General features: G+C 48.6%; 1 protein-coding gene across 1 annotated transcript in view; it reads right to left on the reverse strand.

Annotated features, from left to right (window-relative positions):
* HRH2 (histamine receptor H2) overlaps window positions 1–19080 on the reverse strand; it is a 29866-nt gene extending 10786 nt beyond the window's left edge. The window contains exon 1 of the mRNA XM_077757131.1: window positions 17887–19080. Coding sequence (XP_077613257.1) covers window positions 17887–18962 — 1076 coding nt within the window. The 5' untranslated portion in view covers window positions 18963–19080. The remainder of the gene's footprint in view (window positions 1–17886) is intronic.
* Window positions 19081–19347: the final 267 nt, after the last annotated feature.

Raw genomic sequence — 19347 nt, forward strand, 5'->3', positions numbered from 1 at the left:
GTGAGGCAGGCGAAGTGTCATGCCCACTTTGCAGATGGGGGAACTGAGGCTCAGAGAGGCCTGGCATGTGCCCAAGGTCAGGTGTGCTCAGGTCGTGGATTGAGCCCCGTGCATCACCATGCTGGTGTCTTCAGTTCGAGACTGGTTTGCTCCAAGCGGCTCAGGACCTGGATGTGCGACAGGGTCTCCTCTGTCTGGTGGCTCCTTCTCAGCCCTTTCAAAGAGGCTTCTCGCCTCTTCCCCGTCCCCTGTGCCCATCCGAAAATGCCTGTGGTCCCTCCTCCTTGAGTCTGTGTCCTGCCCTGGCCCACCCCCCTTACAGCCCTTCCAGGACGCTTCCCCTACGCGGCTTTGAGGAAGTGATACCTTAAGATGTGGCTGACAGTGCGGAGGCCAACAGCCTGTCCAAAAACAATTATGCAAAGTGTAACAAAAGGCTGAAAATATCCCTCCCCTTCCAGCGGTAATGCTCTTCCCAGAAATTCAGTTTCTAAGGAAATAATCTGAAAGAAACAAAATCTTCTCTGCATGGAGATGTTCATCACAGCGTTGCTTATAATAGCAAAAAAAAAAAAAAAATGTGGACAAACTGCCATGGGCTGGTGTCCACTGAGGGACCCCCCACATGCCAGGCACAATTCTTAGGCCTTTATATTTGTTCTCTCCCTTAATCCTGACAAACGTTTTAAGTGGGTACTGGGAACCCCCCCATTTTACAGACAAAAAAAAAAAAAAAACTGAGGCAAGGAGAGGCTAAGTAAATTGCCCAAGGTCAGAAGCTTCCAGGCAGTCTGACTCCACCAGACTCAACCACTCCCAGAGCAGTGTTGGTGACTAATTACCGTCACCAGGTAGTTCGCTGTTGAGCGCAGGCCAACGTGCCGGGCCGGGCGTGTGGTGTGTCTCAGGTGGGGCGTGGGATGTCAAGGGGTTGCCATGGCTTCTCTCTCTTGCTCGTGTCCACTGCCCTGGCTGCCCTGTCCCCATTAAGGCAGCAGCTGCAGGTGAGGGCACAGATGATTTCTTAGGCCCCAAACTGAAATGGTAGTGAGAGAGCCCGAGGGTGTTTGGTGTTCAAGAGTCCATGAGAACAGTCCCCCACCACCCAGAGAGGAGAAACCAGTGGGGAATAGGCCACAAGCCCTTGTGCTTTCAGACCCCGACCCTCATTTTTCCGTGACCCCCACCTCACCTCTAGTCACCCCAGTGATCCCAAGGGAGGGTGGCAGGGACAGGGCCCAGGCCCACTCTCCCACCTAGCTCTAGGCCTCCTGGCCCAGCCCCCAGAGGCAGGAAGTCCCCCAAATCTCCTGGATCTACAGGGAGCCTGAGCACGTGGCTGGGCTTTGAGGCCCACCTGCTGGGAGAGTTTGGGGGGCTGGGGGACCTGCAGCAGTGGCCAAAGCCCCTGAGAGAGTGTGGCTGGCCCCCAGCAGTGCCAGGTAGAGCCCAGGAGTAGGTCAGCGGTGTCCCCACGGATGGGGAACCCGGCAGAACAGGTCTGTTGTGGTCCAGAGGAGGCTGTGGGGGTCAGATGGCCCCCGGAACTTTGCTTACCCTGGAGGGAAGGAGATGGCAGGTGGGGGGAGGAGTGGAGGCAATCTTGTAGTGAGTTGGTTCAAATTCCAAAGTCCCCATGTTTACAGCTGGAAGTGCCTGAGCTCTCAGACCTGGAAAGCATACGTTTCTCCAGCTTCCATGAAACGGTGGTCCATGGGTGCCCTGAGTGGAACGCAACAAATAATCTTACACCCAGGCAGGCGCGGGGCTGTGCTGTGGGCTGCTGCCCCAGGCACACACATTAAGCGCCCCGCTCCTTTCTGCAGCCTGGGATGGGGGTGCTGTAAGGACCAGCCTCACTTTTCAGACGGGGACTGAATTCTAGAGAGGGGAGGGCTTGCTTAGGATCAACTAGCCAGCAAAACGGGGAGGTCAGCCCTCAGAGCTCTCTCGGCAGGCCAGGACACTAAATGGCATCTCATCGGCCGTGAGCACACCCCTCTCCACGTGCTGCTCCTTTGTCCAGAAGGGCGCCTCTGCTCCTCAGCTTAGAAAATCCCTGTTGTCCTTCAGGAGTCAGCAGAGACCTTACCCCTTCCAAGAGGCTTTGTCCTGACTCCCAGCTGGGTCCCCACAGCAGCAGGGTCTGAACACTCATCGCGTGTGTGTGTAGCCCTCCCTGCTCTTCCCGTGCCCCATTAGCGCTCCTGGCATCCTGCAGGGAAGAGCAGGGGGCGGGGGGCCCCTCTTGGTAAAGGATGAGCGGGTGAATGAATCAGTAAGACTTAGCAGCCCCTAAAACAGGAGACGTGTGGCCTGCCAAGGAACTCAAAGTGCGTCACCTCTTGTTGCCATGATATGAGGGCCACATCGGCTCATGAAAAACATGAAGGGAAGAGAGAGCCATGATTTCTGGGATTGCACAAGATGGCAACAGAAATGGGGTTTCTCTTTGACTTTCAATTTGAATGTCCTTCAACACTGATTAACCGTTTATAGATACTTAAAGATATTTATGGATACAGTGTTTCCAAAAGCAGTGTGGAGGTTCCCTAAATCCTCTGTGTGCATCGGGACTGCCTTGCTGCTCATCCCAAATGTCCATCCCTGGGCCACACTGGCACGTGCTTAGTCCTGGAATGAGGGAGGTCGGAGTCTCATCCACGGGCCTGTGATGCCCAAAGCCTGTGGCCCTCCCTCCATCCCTCCATGCTGCAACCTTCTGCACAATCTGTACAGAGAAGCAGAGGCTTTGTAGAGTCACTTTTTGCTACATTTTGCCAGCTGGGACAAACTCCCCTGCGCCCTCCTTTCTAGCTCTGGGCAGAGAGTAAGCGTCCACAAACTCCAGGAGAGATTCAGGGACTATGGACACCCTGCAGTGCACACTGGGCCTCAGGCGTGCCCTATTCCTGCCCCCCAACACTGCCACAAGCAGCCCCTGCAGGCTTCATGAACACCCAACAGCAGAGAACCCTGTGACCCAGAAGTGGCAGCTGCCAGAAATCTTAGCTCTCTTTGACAGATGCGGAAACTGGGGCTCAGAGAGGGATGTGATCTTCTCACGGCCACATAGCCAGTGAGTGGCAGAGGCGATGGGAAATCCAGATCCCCCATCTGCCAGGCCGGGGTTCTCTCGGCAGCCCCGTCATGCACCTGGTTTGCACCCCTACCTGCACTCATAGCTCCGGTCGTGACAAGGACACATTTTCCTGGATTCGCCTCCATACTCAGAACGATTCATTAGTATGAAAAACATGTTCTTTGCTGCCCTTGCCAGAAGATTCTTGACACAAACACATTGGAGGTTTGGCATAGAATCTCTCCCTGGTTAAGCATTTATATATAATTAGGGTTAAAATCATCCCTTGAGACTGATCCAAGCCCCCCATTTTCAGAGGAGAGATATGACGCTCAGGGGTCAGGGCCTGATTTGAACAATTCAGTGGCACAGCTGCGATGAGTCCACAAAGTCTGCCTTGAACTTTCCAGCTGCTCCTTTGCAGAGGGGTGAAAGCGAGGAAGGAAGGAAGGAAGGAAGGAAGGAAGGAAGGAACAAAGAAAGGAAGGAGAGGAGGAAGGAAGGAGGGAAGGAAGGAAGAAAGGAGGGGAGGAAGGAAGGGAGAGATGGAGGGAAGGAGGAAGGAAGGAGGAAGGAAAGAAAGAAGAAAGGAAGGAAGGAAGGAAGGAAGGAAGGAAGGAAGGAAGACAGGCTACCACTTACTAAGCATCTACTCTATGGTAGATGCTTTGCATAAATTGATGCTAAGCCTACTGCTATCCTCACGGGGAGACATTTTCATCCTCATTTTGCACACAGGCAAGCTGAAGCCCAGAGAAGGCAAGCCACCTGCCCAAAGCCACAGAGCCAGCAAGTGCTGGGGCTGAAACTGACACTATTTCTTCCCCCTACACCAAGGGCTAGCAAAGTATAACCTGCAGGCCAAATCCAGCCCATCCCCTATTTGTTTTGAAATGGTGGTGATGGGGGAATAAATAGAAGGATAACATTTCATGACTGATGAAAATGATATGGCATTCAAATTTCAGCGTCCATAACACAGTTTTATTGGAACACAGCCATCCCCGTTCATTTATGTATCGTCAGTGGCTGCATTCACATTGTAAGGGAAGGGTTGAGTGGCTGCGACAAAGAACTATGGGTGGCAAAGCCCCAGCTATCTACTATTTATCTGGCTCTTCGCAGATAAAATTTGCTGACTCCTGCCTGAGACCATGCAGTTTCCCGGGAGGTTTGGAAAGTCTGCAGAGCCTCCCTTGTCCCTGCACTCGGCCACCAGGGCTGAAACCCAGGCCTCCTTGGGTTCACCAAGCTGTATGCCCTGGGGCTGGATCCCCTGGAAGAAAGGACCTTCACTAATTTGTTCACCAGGAGTGTTCACCCTCCTTTTATGGGTAGAAAGCTCCTGGCAGTGGCCCCAAATGCACAGCTCCCCTTCCCTCCCCATCACAGCCCCGGGAAGGCAGCCCCAAAGCATGTCCCATCAGAGCTGCCACAGAAGGAGTAGACAGTGCAGGTGAGGAATGAGCAGGGGCAGGGGTCTGCATGACGCCAGGGGTGGGGGGGGATGGCCTGGGCACAAGCTGGAGCTTCTAGCTGGCTTCAAAGGCACAATCCCCAGGGAGTGAAATGAGGAGTTCTCCACCTTTCAAGTGACTCCTGGGAGGCCACTATTTATTCTCCTTGACTTTTAAGGCTGTAAAAGGCTTCCCACCTCCTCTCTCTCTCTCTCTCTCTCTCTCTCTCTCCCTGCTCTCTTTTCCCTAACTTCCTCTCCCGGGGTAGGAAGGAATCTCATTCTCCAAATGCTCAGAAGAGACAGAAGATGAAAAGGATGAATTCCTTGCTGTAGCCTGTCTGTGCTCTCTGGCAGCCGTGCAGAAGCTCGAGCACTGTCGGCCCAGGAATGGGTGTTCTGGGCAGGAGACAGGGACAGGGGGAGCCTAGGGGTCCATGACGTAGCCTCATGCCTGCAGCTCCCCAAGCAGGGCCTATAAATGGTCCAAACCTTCCATAAAGCCTAAGTGCTTTAGTGAAGGAGAAATGGGACCATGGATGAAGGAAGGGTGGAAGGAAGAAACAGAGGGACGAAAAGAAAACACAAAACAGAAAGGAAGGAAGAAAAGGCAGAAAGAACCTGGAAAACATTATGCTAAATGAAAAAGCAGGGCATGAAAGACCACATATTGTATGAAATGTCCAGAATAGGCACATCTGTAGAGATAGAAAATAGATTAGTGATTGCTTGGAGGGGGGAGGGGGCAGGTAGGAATCAGGGCTTGGGAAGTGATTGCAAAAGGCTACTGGGTTTCTTTTGGGGGTGATGAAAATGTTCTAAGATTGGTTGTGGTGATGGTGACACAGCTCTGTGAATATATTAAAAACCAGGAACAAGGGGGAGAAGAAGGGCGGAAATGGTGGGGGAAAGGGAGAGAAGCAAACCATGAAAGACTCTTGAATGCTGACAAAAACTGAGGACTGATGGATGTGGGGGGGAGGGGGGGATGGGCATGGAGGAGGACACTTGTGGGGATGAGCACTGAGTGTTATGTGGAAACTAATTTGACAATAAACTATTAAAAAAAAAAAACAAAAAAAACCCCAGTGAATTGTACACTGAAATGGTTGAATTGCACAGTATGTGAAGTATATTTCAATAAAACTGTTATATGAAAGGAAGAAATATTGACGATGGTAGTCCAAGATGGCGCCATAGGAAGACCCTGAAATCACCTTCTCCCATGGACATAGCAAGTCTATAGCTACACATGGAACAATTCCTGAGGAAAAAGGATGGAACAGTAGTGGAATATTTTTCTCTACAAGGGATAAAAGGGCCACATCAAGACACGTAGGAGAAGCAGAGATGCAGTCTCACCCAAAACCTCAACCCCGGTGGGATAATTCACAATACTGGAAGATATCATGGGTCTGGAATCTGTCTCTGAGGAGAGAGGGGTTTGTGCCCCACATTGGGCACCTCAACCTGTTGCACTTACACTGAAGAGATAAGGCCCCAAAGTATCTGGCTTTGGAAACCAATGGGGCTTATGTCCAGGAAATTTGGGGTCTGTGGAGATGAGATATTCCTTTGAGGGGCTTTTGGCTCATGCACTGACTTGCTCATCCTGGGACCAGAAGAAAGGCAGCAGTTTGAAAGGTGACTGGATTATATGTGCAGGAGATGCATTTGCTAAATCTAGATTTTTTTTTTTTTTGAGAGAGAGACATGGAGGGGCAGAGAGAAAAGGAGAAAGAATTCTAAGCAGACTCCATGCTGTCAGTGCAGAGCTTGACACAGTGCTCGATCTCAGGAACTGTAAGATCATGACCTGAGCTGAAATCAAGAGTTGGACGCTTAATCCACCCAAGCATCCTGTATTTGCTAATCTTAAAGTATTTGCCAGACGGGGTGGAAGTCAGTTAGGACTTTCTTTGGGGATGGAGGTGCTGGTGAGCACCCTTTTTGCATTTTCCCCTGCCCTGCTAGCCCAGGTAGGTATGTACAGACATAGCCCTGCTAAAGTCTTGGATGTGCCCTGTTCGCAGCACTCTTCCTCTGCCTCCTTAAACCCATAGGCATGCCCCAGCCTCAACACTCTCTGACAACCGCACTAAAGCTGCTGGGCAAGTCCAATCCACACAGAGGACACCCTTGATCACCTGGCCCTTGTGGCCAGAGGTGCTTGTGTTTCTAGGCCCCATGGGCCCCAGATAGTTCTGGGAAGGCTACTATACCCAGGGTGCTGCACAGACAGCAGACTGAAACATAAGTCCAGTCTATCTCTGAAAAAAGCCCATCTACTTGTCCTGGAGTTTCAACCTGAGGGACAGGCTTCAGGTCTGCCAGGCATCTAGACGCTATCAAGGCACTCTCAGGGAATGTAGGCAAGGAGAAAGCCTTCCCACAGCCTCTACACAGCTCACTGGCATCTCTTAGAAAAGAGCTTATACACTTGCCCGGAGCCCTGGTTTTTGCAACAGTTGCCCACAGGACACCATCAGATTTCCTGGTCTGGAGGTCAGCAAGGTTTACAATTACAGTCCTATAGGACTATATATATGTGCATACTTAAAAAGCTGCTGCCTAAGAATCTGGCTTCCAATCAGCCTGCAATTAGGTGCTGCCTGTGATTATTCCCTTTGGAACACTGGCAGATCTTGGCACACCTTCAACAACAGAGGCCTATCAAGAATATGTCAGGACAGGACGCCTGGGTGTCTCAGTCGGGTAAGTGTCCGACTTTGGCTCAGTCATGAACTCACAGTTTGTGGGTTCAAACCCCGCATCAGGGTCTGTGCTGACAGCTAAGCCTAGAGCCTGCTTCAGATTCTGTGTGTGTGTCTCTCTCTCCTCCAACCCCATTCACACTCTTGCTCTCTCTTTATTTCAAAAATAAAATAAACATAAAAAACTTTTTAAAAAATAAATCAGACCAGTCAGACAGTCGCAAAGGTTTAAGGGACAACTAAGAGCTAGGGCAAGGTTGAATGGTAAGGTTCATCTCCTATATAAGGCCACTCTTTCAAGACTGGGAGAGGTAGTTATTTTGACTAATACATAGAAACAAACACAGAGAGGCAAGCAAAATGAGGAAACAGGGTATGTTCCAAACCAAAGTACAAGACACAAATATCAGAAAAAGATCTTAATGAAACAGAGATAACTGTCTACCTATTAAAGAATGCAAAGTAAGGGTCATGAAGATTCTTAGAAGAAGGATGGATGAACACAGTGAGAACTTCAATGAAGAGACAGAAAATCTAAGAAAGTACCAGACAGAAGTGACAGAGCTGAAGAATACAATAATGGAACTGAAAAATACACTAGAGGGGTTCAACAGCAGACCAGATGAAGCAGATGAACAGATCAGTGACTTGAAAGACAGGGCAGTAGAACTCACCAAGAGAGAAAAAGAATTTTAAAAAGTGAAGATAGCTTCAGGGACTTATAGGAGAATATGAAGCAGAGTAACACTTGCTTTATAGGGTTCCCAGAGGGAAAAGAGAGAAAGGGGCAGAAAATTTATTTGAAGAAATAATGGCTGAAAACTTCTCTAACCTGGGAACAGAAACAAGCATCCAATCAAGGAAGCCCAGAGAGTTCTTGATAGATAAAACTAAAGAGATTCGTACCAAGACACATTATAATTGAAATGTCAAAACTTAAAGATATAAAGAGAATCTTAAAAACAGCAAGAGAAAAAAACAACTTATTGCATACAAGGGAATTCCCATAAGACCAGAAGCTCATTTCTTGGCAGAAACGTTGCAGGCCAGAGGGGAGTGGCATGATATATTCAAATTGCTGAAAGGAAAAAACTTCCAACCAAGAATACTCTACTCATCAAGGTTATCATTCAGAATTGAAGGAGATAAAAGTCTTCCAGAGAGGCAGAAGCTAAAAGGGTTCGTCACCACTTGCCTTACATGAAATATTAAAGGGATTTCTTTAAGCTGCAAAGCAAAGGCACTCACTAATAACAAGAAAATATCTGAAAGTAAAAATCTGACCAGTAAAGGTAGTGGATTAACCATGTATAAAGCTAGTACACAGGTTAAAAGATAAAAGTAGTGAAATTAACGAAAACTATAATAATTAGTTAAGTGATATACAAAATAAATGAATGTAAATATGACATGAAAATCATAAAACATGGAGGGGGGTACAGAGTTTTCAGAATCCATTCAAATTTAAGTTGCTATCAACTTAAATGAGACATCTATATACACTGTTCTATGTGAACCTCATGGTAACCATGAGCAAAAACCTATAGTAGACACACAAAACATAATGAGAAGGAATCCAAACATAACACTAAAGAAAGGCATCAAACCACAAAGAGAGCAGGAGAAGAAGAACAAAAACAGTGAGGAGCTATAAAACATCCAGGAAACAACTGACAAAAATGGCAGTAAGGACGTACTTACCAATCAGTGTAAATGGACTAAAAATGTGCCACTAAAAAACCACAGAGTGTCTGAAAGGATAAAAATAAGACAACTCTATGCTTCCTTCAAGAGACTTGCTTCAGATCTAAGGACACACGCAGACTGAAAGTGAAGGGGTGAAAAAAGATATTCCATGGAAATGGAAATGAAAGGAAAGCTGGTTTAGCTATACTTACATCAGACAAAATAGACTTTAAGGCAAAGACTGTGATCAAAGACAAAAGAAGGCACTACGTAATGATAAAGGGGTCAATGCAACAAGATGATAACACTTATAAATGTGTATGTGCCAGCACAGGAACGCCTAAATATATAAAGCAAATACTAACACAGGAATTGACAGCAATACAGTAATAGTAGGGGACTTTAAAACTCCACTTTCATCAATGGACAGACAGATGGTCCAGACAAAAATACCAGTAATGAAACATTGGCCTTAAATGACACGTTAGACCAGATGGACTTAAAAATATGGAATATTCTATCCCCAAACACATCCTCTTCAAACGCATATGGAACATTCTCCAGTACAGATTACATGTTAGGCCACAAAACAAGTCTCAATAAATTTAAGAAGACTGAAATCACATCAAGTGTCTTTTCGGACCACAACGGTATGAAACTCAAAATTAATTACAAAAAGAAAACTGGAAAAATCACAAATACATGGAGATTAAAAAACAAGCTACTGAACAACCAATGGGCCAAGGAAGAAATCAAAGGAAAAATACAAAAAATACCTTGGGACAAATGAAAATGGAATCATAACAATCCAAAATCGACGGGATGCAGCCAAAGCAGTTCTAAGAGGCAAGTTCTATACTAGAAAAAGAAGAACAATGAATCCCTAAGTTAGTAGAAGGAAGGAAATAATAAAGATCAGAGCAGAAATAAATGAAATAGACACACACAAAAGAAAAGAAAAGGAAAGGAAAAGAAAAGAAAAGAGAAAAGAAAAGGAAAGGAAAGAAAAGAAAAGAAAAGAAAAGAAAAGAAAAGAAAAGAAAAGAAAAGAAAAGAAAAGAAAAGAACAAAGAAAAGATCAATGAAACTAAGATCTGGTTCTTTGAAAAAGAAACAAAATTGACAAACCTTTAGCCAGGCTAATCCAGAGATAAAGGGAGAAGTCTCAAATAAGTGAAATAAAAAATGAAAGAAGTTTCAACTGATAGCATAGAAGTACAAAGGATTATAACAGGCTGCCAAGAACAATTATACATTAACCAACTGGACAAATTGGAAGAAATGGATACATTCCTAGAAACATACAATATTCTAAAACTGAATCGTGAAAAAATGGAAAACTGGAATAGACCAATTACTTTACCAATTGTTAAAGAGATTCAGTCAGTAATCAAGAATCTACTCTCCCCCACCAAAAAAAACCACCCCAAAACTCCTAACAAAGTCCAAAACCACACAGCTTCACTGGTGAATTCTACTAAACATTTAAAGATTTAATACTTACCCCTCTCAAACTCTTCCAAAAAATTGAAGAGGCAGGAATACTTCCAAACTCATGTTAGGGCCAGCATTACCCTGATCCAAAATCAGACACGGACACCATAGAGAAAAAGAAAATTACAGGCCAACATCCCTGATAAACATTGATGCAAAAATCCTCAACAAAATATTAGCATATCAAACTCAACAATACCTTAAAAGGACATATACCATGATCAAGTAGGATTTATTCCAGGGATGCAACCATGCAAACATGGTCATCTGCAAATTAATCAATGTGATACATTACTTTCACAAAAAGTGTATAAAAATCATATGGTCATCCCTGGGGTGCCTGGGTGGCTGAGTTGGTTAAGCGTCTGACTCTTAATTTTGGCTCAGGTCATGATCTCAGCGTTTGTGGGTTGAAGGCCTGCATTGGGCTCTGTACTGACAACACGGAGCCTACTTGGGATTTTCTCTCTCCCTCTCTCTCTGCTCCTCCCTTGCTCATGCGTGCATGCATGTGCACTCTTTCTCTCTCAAAATAATTAAATAAACATTAAAAAAAAGTCATGATCCAGGCTCCTGAGTGGCTCAGTTAGTTAAACCTTTGACTTCAGCTCAGTTCACGATCTCATGGTTTGTGAGTTTGAGCCCTGTGTCAGTCTCTGTGCTGACAGCGTGGAGCCTGGAGCCTGTTTTGGATTCCATGTCTCTCTCTCTCTCTCTGCCCCTTTCCCATCTCAGCTCAAACACTCTCTCTCTGTCTCTCTCTCTCAGAAATAAACATTAAATTTTGTTTTAATTCATGATCATCTCAACAGATGCAGAAAAAGCATTTGACAAAATTCAGTTTCCATTTATGATAAAAGAAAACTCTCAACAAAGTGGGTATACAAGGAACATACCTCAATATGTTAAAGCCCACATGTGATAAACCCACAGCTTATATCATACTCAACAGTGAAAAGCTGAAAGATTTTCTTCTAATATCAAGAACAAGAAAAGGAGGCCCACTCTTGCCATTTTTACTCAACATCTTGTTGGAAGTCCTGGCCACAGCAGTTAGACAAGAAAAAGAAATTAAAGGCACCCAAACTGGAAAGAAAGAAGTAAAACTGTTGCTACTTGCTGATGACATGATACGATACACAGAAAACCCTAACGAGTGCCCAAAAAAACTGTTATAAATGAATTCAGCAAAGTTGCAGGATACAAAAGCAGTCTACAGAAACTGGCTGCATTTCTCTACAGTAATAATGAACTATCAGAAAGGGAAATTAAGAAAACAATGTCTTCAACAACTGCATCAAAAAGAATAAAATTCCTAGGAATAAATTTAACCAAGGTAGTGAAAGACCTGTACACTGAAAACTATAAAACACTGACAGAAGAATTGAAGAAGACACAAATAAATGGAAAGACATTCCATGCTCATACACTGGGAGAATTAATATCATTAAAATGCCCATACCGTCCAAAGCAAGATTTGATGCAATCTGCATCAGAATTCTGATGGCTTTTTTTCACAGAACTAGAACAAATAAGTCTAAAATTTGTACGGAACCATGAAAGGCTTTCTCCAGCCAAAGCAATCTTGAGAAAGAAAAACAAAGCTGGAGGTATCACATTCTCTGATTTCAAACTATACCACTAAGCTATAGTAATCAAAACCATATGGCATTGGCATAAAAATACAGATCAATGGACCAGAATAGAGAGCCCAGAAATAAACCCACACCAACCTCTAAGCGGTGGCGGGGTAGGACTCCTACTGGGGCTCCCTAGTTTCACACCAGAAGCAGGAGAATACCCCAGCAGCCTTGTGGTGGAACGGCCAGGCAGAGGCCAAGGTGACCAGGCAGCCAGTGGGATTCCGGTGTGCAGAGGGGCGCCTAGGCCCCTTCGTTAGGGAACAGCTGCTCTGGGCCCCTCTGTAAAAAGCACCACGAAGGCTGTTAAGAAATGCTGGAATCAGTGTGCCAAAAAGTTAGACTGCTTTAGAACCCAAATGATAGAAGTAAACAAAGTGAGGCTCTTGGCGGGGTAAGCTATGGGAAACTTCCTTTCCGCTTCTTAGGAAGAATGTGCTCATAGCTCCTAGAGCTCATTCACTCCTCTGGGCATTACAGCTGCATCTGCAGAGGCTGGGGCTTAGAGCAGCAGCTGAAGTGGGCCCCCCACTCTCTTGTGCTGCCAACCTCCGGCCAAACCTTGACATGCCACCGAGGAGACATCACAGATAGCCAGACAGTGTCAGGCATCAGGAGCTGTGAACTCCCCCCCTCTCTTGGAAGCTCCCTTTCTGTGTCCTTGGTTTAAGTCACCTCTCTCGGGGCTCATCTGGAACACAGCCAGGGGGAGGGGCTGGGTTACTGTCAGGGGCGTCTTCCCTCTCCAACACTGATTCAGAGCCTGTGGTTGAATTCTGCTGTGAGGCCCGCCCCTGACACCACTATTTGGAGGGAGGCCCATTGTGACATCCAAGTTGGAAAAGGGAACCAGGAACTTCTGACTCCCACTAGTTCCTGGAACTTCCCTCTTTGAGTGTTGGTTTCCTGATCTCCGAAGTGAGGGTAGCATTATTCACTTCTTAGAGTTCTTGGGAAGCTAGAACTAGATATGCACGCACTCATTCATTCATGCATCCATTCATTCAACAAGTATAACTGTGCCTGTCCTCTCAGGGATAGGCAGTGAATGACACAGACACAGCCCTGCCCTTGGGGAGATGCTGGCCGGGGCTGCAGACATTAAACACACAGAATGCATCAAGAGGAAGAGAACAGTCTGGACTGAGGCAAAAGTGCGTGGCGTACCAGGGCCTGGGAGGTGAGGATGAGAGCTTTGCATTTTATTCTAAGAGCATCAGGAGGTGGGGACACATAATCCCATTTCTGTTGGGAAATCCGCTCTCTGGCTGCGGAGGGAAGGAGAGCAGATGGGGGAGGGGGTGGCTGGGTGGACCGCTGACCAGGGGCCTCGGAGAGGAAAGCCGGCTGGAGGCGAGGGGGCACCTTGCCTTTGCCTCCCTTTGCATCTCCTCTCCCGGGGTCTTTCTTGGGCTCTGACTCCAGCCTGCAGGTGCTCTGTAGGAATGAGGAAGTGCCACGCCCAAGAGAGACTGGTGGTATCCAGGTGCCCATGAGTATTATCTCCCTGCCCTCGGAGATTGCTCAGAGCAAGTGAGTGTGTAGAAAAAGGACCCAAGAGCCCTGGGCAGGGGCCCAAAGTACTCTGTCTACTCCTAGCTCCTCCAGTACTCCTTCACATAGGTCACTGGCTTCCCGGTGTCCTCCTCCCCTCATCTGGTATCCATGGGACTAGCACTGAATCCGGGCTGGATTTAAGTCCAGGTAGCATTTTACTGTGGAAAGACCCCAGCTTTGGGGTCAGACAAGCTTGGGCTAGAATCCTGGATCCTGTGTTTGAGGCTATGTGGCCTGACGCTGGCTACTTTGCTTCTGGAAGCCCGCGGCTGGCTAGAGGCCCACACTTTGAGAACCAGTGCCCTAGAAAAGCACCCCCGGGGGAGGAAGACCTCTGATTCGCTCATTGCCGTAGCCCAAGCAGGGCTGGCACACAGCAGTTCCTTGCTGGGTGTCTGGGGAGACTGGGCTCGAGTGGTTTGTTTTGGCGATGGCAGAAGTGGGTTGAGGGTGGGTGTGGGCGGCGAGATGTTGGCAACAAACAGATCAGGAGGAGGGTAGGGCTTCTAATGCCAGGTGAGGAGCTGGGCCTCATGGTAGCTGAACGTGGTCCCCAGAGACGTCCACACCCTCATCGCTGGAGCCTGGGCACGTTTCCTTACGTGGCAAAAAAGAACTTCGCAGATGTGATTAAGTCAAGGAATCTGGGATGGGGAGATTATCCTGATGGACCCTAAATATAGTCACAAGAGCCCTTATAAGAGAGAGGCAGGAGATCTGGCTACAGATGGGAGAAGGAGGCAAGTGGGGCAAGTGATGGCAGAGAGGGGTCGTGAGCCAAGGAGAGTAGCTGGAAGTGGATTCTCCTCCGAAGTCTCCAGGAGCAACCAGCCCCATCAACACCTTGATCCCAGACCTCCCAAACTGTAAGAGAATCACTCTGTGTTGTGTTCAGCCACCACGTTTGAGGTCCTCTGCTACAGAAGCCCTAGGAAACGGCCGCAGACCCCTCTATCCAGGAAGAACAGTGGAGGCCACTGAGCGGGGTGGGGCAGCACAGGGGGAGAGGCGATGGGTGGGGTGAAGGCAACCAATCAGGGGCAGGAAAGGGCACACAGACGGAAGGACCGGCCAGCTGGGCCACTCCTTCCTAGAGTCCTCCCCTGGCTGGCACCCTGGCCGACTGTGTCCCTCCCTTCCCCAAGGGCAGGCCCAGGTAGTCCCTTCAGAGTTCTCAGCTCAGAGCAACACCTCCACCCACCTCAGTACTGATAAGGGCCTTTGGTCAGGTCAGTGCTGTCCCCAGACAGAGAGCAGGAAGGACATGCTATCGGTCATCAGGGAAGCTGGGAGCCAACCTTATGGAGGGCCACCTGAGGCCCTGATACCCTGGCAATCTCGGTGTGAAATTCAACCTCTGGCTGCTCTTGGCCTCCTACACCCCCAGGTCCCCACCGAGGTGTGAAGCCCTCCCGGCAGTTCGCTATCCTCCTCTGCCAAACCCCTCTGCGCACCGTTTCCAAGGCCTGGAGAATAGAGTGTGGCCACAGCCACACAGAATATGTGCTCTGAAGGCCCTGGTTCTGTGGCCGTTGTGTGTGACCCAGGCAGTCACAGCCTCTCAGCTGGCTTCAGCTTCACAGTCCCTCCCGCAGGGTGGCTGTGAAGATCAGAAGAGAAGGTGGGCATTCATACTCCACGGGGTGCCCAGCACCCCAAGGACAGCCAATAATGGGGCTGCTATCTCTACTGCCACTCAGAATGTGGCTTTGGCTGACACACTGGCTTGTGTCACTTGGGCAATTTACTTAACTTTCTCGAGCCTCAGTTTTCCCATCTGTAAAGTGGAGATTAGACAAGCACCTACTTCATAAGGTTGTGGGAAACGTGAAATGAGGTCACAAGTCCAGAAGTACCACCCTGGATGAATACGGTCTTTCTCGTCCGCATTTAAGGCTCAGCTCAGAGGTCCACTCCCTGGGACGGGCTCCATGCACCGCCTCATCTAGGCACCCAGCACACTGAGTTGCAATTCTTGGCATGTGCTGGTCTGAACCACTGCCCGTCTATTCTTCAACTAGACCATGAGCAATTACAGGTGGTGAGAGTGATGCTTGGGGTGGGGGAAGGCGAGCTTGCTTTATGTCCCATTGCACCCTTAGCACCAGTGCAGCGCAAGGGTGGGGACAGGATGCCCACAGGACGACTACACATAGAAACTGACAAACATGTAAAACTGGCACCCACTGGGTGCCCAGTGAGTGTCAGCTGCTGTTGCTGAGTATTTACTGAATACTGTTCCTTAAGAACTAGGGGTGAAGGCAGCCTATTAACCAGGGGGTCACACAGATAAGAGCAGTGGCTAGTGGCATGCACGACTACACTGAATCGTTCAATGGGCTTCTACAGGGTCTGTGTCCTTCTACAGCGTCTATGCTCTGTGCTTTGTTCTTTGTTTCGTGAGCTAAATTAGCTTTGTGCTCGGGGGTGCTTCCTGAATGAGGTCAGAGGGAGCCTTACCCATCAGGGCCAGATGTGGAAGTCTTCAGATCTACATTTTGGAGAGACATTGCTGGGTGGTTTGGCGGATGGATTTGAGACGGAGAGTCTCAAGGTTAGGAGGCTGGAGCAGGAGCAGTAAGGCTTGTTCCAGCAGACTAGCAGTGGGGGGGTGGAGGGCCCAGGACCCAAGTCTACGGAGGACCCTCCACACCTGGCTGCTGCCAGGACCTGAGGGAATATGAGGCCCAGAGGTGTTGGGCAGTTTTGCTCCCACAACATTCCACAGGGATCAGAGCCCAGAGAATGTGGGTCTGCGGCACCTATCCAAGCTTTTCTCAAGTCTGAGGCTCAATTATTGAAAGGAGACAAGTGTCCCATTGGGGTCATAGAGGCTGTTCACATCTCCTGGCTCACATATGCATCAGGCAACCCTGGGAGGTGAGTAAGGCAGGCTGCATGAGGACACACTCCACACTCTATGCGATGAGGAGACTGAAGCCCAAGAGGGACAGGGACTTGCTCAAACTACAGAGTCAATGAGGACAAAGGTGAGACTGGGGCTATGCAATTGACTTTCCATGCCTGTTCATCTCAATAAATGCCCAAAATGTCACTTCTGCATCTCTGGTGCTCAGCACAGCTCCAGGCATGTGAGGGGAAATTGATAAATGTTTGCAGATAAATGGATAGATGGATGGATGGATGGATGGATGGATGGATGGATGGGTCAGTCACATAGACCAGCATTCTGGCATGGTCTGTTGGAAGAGTAAGGAAAGCAACATCTATTGAGCACTGCTATGTGCCAGGTGTTCTACCAGTGCCCATTCATTCACCCCTCTCACCAGCTAGACCTACCCAGACCTGTAAACACCGTCTCCATGCAGTGGGTGAGCTTCCTCAGTGCCACTCACGTGTTTGGTGGGGGTTTCCCTTAATACCCTGCATTGGCTTTGCCACCAGTGCATTTATCTGCATCTCATTCTGATCCTGTTTATCTTTTTGGCCTGGATACCTCTTGGAGGTAGAATTCTGGGGTGTCCTCTCTCTTGCCTCTTCTGTACTTCAAACATCCTATGCTCTCAGAGCCTATTTTTTAATAGCCTCCTAGATTTTGCTCTATTCCCTTCTCCTCTCTTCATGGGCCAGTGCCACATCCCTCTTCACTGATGGCCCCTTCTCATCTTTCTGGTCCACATTTTACAGGGAACCAGAGCTCTCTATCCAAAGCACAGAACTGCCTGGGTTACCCCCAGCCCTTGCTTCTAATCCTCCATCTTCCCCCTAGACCTATGGTACAAGGCCCAAGCTCCTAACCTGACCTTCAAGGCTCTGTCTTCCCAACTTGGCCAGTCCTCTTTCTCCTCTGACCTGAGTGTCCCTAGCATAAGAGCTAGTGCATAACAGATGCTCAATGAATGTGGATTGAGCTGGGTTTGTGGTTACTCCCCAGGCGACAGCATCAGTGCATGGCCATTTGAAGGTTGTCCTGGAGAGCTTGGGTGAATACTTCAAATGACTAACCAACTGGTAGAGATGGACTTCAAACTTAGGACTCCTGACTATAAGGACAATGTAGCCAGAAAAAAGGGCCCGCAAGTTCTAGAGTCAGAGGACCTCTGTCCAAGTACGAGATTCTACCTCAGGGGGATTTGGGAGGATGGAACAACACAAAGTTTGCAAAGTGCTCGCGAAGAGTTCCCAGCACAGAATGTTCAACCAGCACCTGGTGAACAGCCACCACCTTAACAGTTACCATTAGTGGGGCCCCCTCCCCATGCACTTGTCCTGCATACAAATTGGCTGGGTAGTTACCTGTCTGTGGCTCCTTGAGGGGCTGTGACCTCTGTCCCACTCCACACCTGGAGCTTCAGGGGCTTCTCCTCCTTCCGTATGGGTTCTCGGCTTTGATTCCTGGCCAGCTGAGAGCTGCTGGACCTCAGAGTTGTTTCATGGGCATTGTGGCTGGCAGGTCTGCAGCGGAAGAGCTGTTGGTATGCCATGCGGAAGTCTCTGTTCAGTGTGGCGTACAGGATAGGGTTTAGGGCCGAGTTGGCATAGCCCAGCCACAAAACAACAGCTTCAAAGGCCTCATTGATGGCATCATCCCCTCTCAGCCCACGGTAAACAAACACAGTAAAATAAGGGAACCAGCAGACAATGAAGGCTCCCATCACGGCGGCCAGTGTCACTGTGGCTTTGTGCTCCCCAATGGTAGCTGCCTTCCAGGAGCCGATATGATGGATCCTCTTGGCCTGATCCCGGGCAATCTTGAAAATGCGGTAGTAGGTGATGCACATGACCAAGAGAGGCAAGTAGAAGGTGACCAGCCCATCCACCAAGCCATACACCAAGTTGACCTGGACTTTGCACTTGGGGATGGTGTGATTGAAACCACTGGTCTCATTCCTGCTGTTCCACCCCAGATGGATAGACAGAAAGGACAGGGTGATGGAAATGACCCAAATTAAGACAAGAGAGACGGCGACCCGGACTGGGGTGACCAGCACAGGGTAGCGCAGGGGGTCTGTGACAGCGCAGTACCGGTCGAGGCTGATCATGAAGAGGTTGAGGATGGAGGCCGTGCAGAGCATCACATCCAGGCTGGTATAGATATTGCAGAAGACCTTGCCGAAGCTCCACTTGCAGGAGAGCTGGTAGAAGGCTGAGAAGGGCAGCACCAGGAGGCCAAGGAGCAGGTCAGTGATGGCCAAAGACACGATGTAGCAGTTGGTCAGACTGCGGAGCCGGCGGTTTAGGCCCACAGCCAGGCAGACCACCACGTTGCCGGCGATGGTGATGAGGATGAGGACAGTGAGGACCACGCTGACAGTGATCCTACAAGGGGGAGAGTCCAGACAAAAGGAAGAGGCTGTGCCGTTAGGTACCATCCTGGAACCTTACGGCTCCTTCCTCTGCCCACAGCTCCTGGCCACTTCCCGTCCAGCTCCCCAGTGTGCCAATTCTGTCAATCACTGGGCTCTAGGCTTCCGGTAGAGTCAAAAGAAAATGTTCAAACATGGGGAGGCTACAATGACTGCTGCAGAGCTGTTTTTCTAGAAATAAATAAAGCAGTCTCCTAGGAGGTATTGGGCATGAATATGAATGAAGAAGAGCAAAAGGAGAGAGAAGGTTCTTGGTTCAAATTCCAGTCCTCAAATTACCCCCTGCAGAGCCAGCTTCCTCCAAGGACTGAAGCAGGTCTCCACTCTCCAGGTGTGCATAGAGACTGAGGCACTGGAGCACGTGTCTGGAGGTGGCTTTGGTTTTATGCAG

Source organism: Crocuta crocuta, unplaced genomic scaffold (assembly GCF_008692635.1).
Source record: "Crocuta crocuta isolate KB4526 unplaced genomic scaffold, BGI_CrCroc_1.0 scaffold131, whole genome shotgun sequence".
Classification (NCBI taxonomy): Eukaryota; Metazoa; Chordata; class Mammalia; order Carnivora; family Hyaenidae; genus Crocuta; species Crocuta crocuta.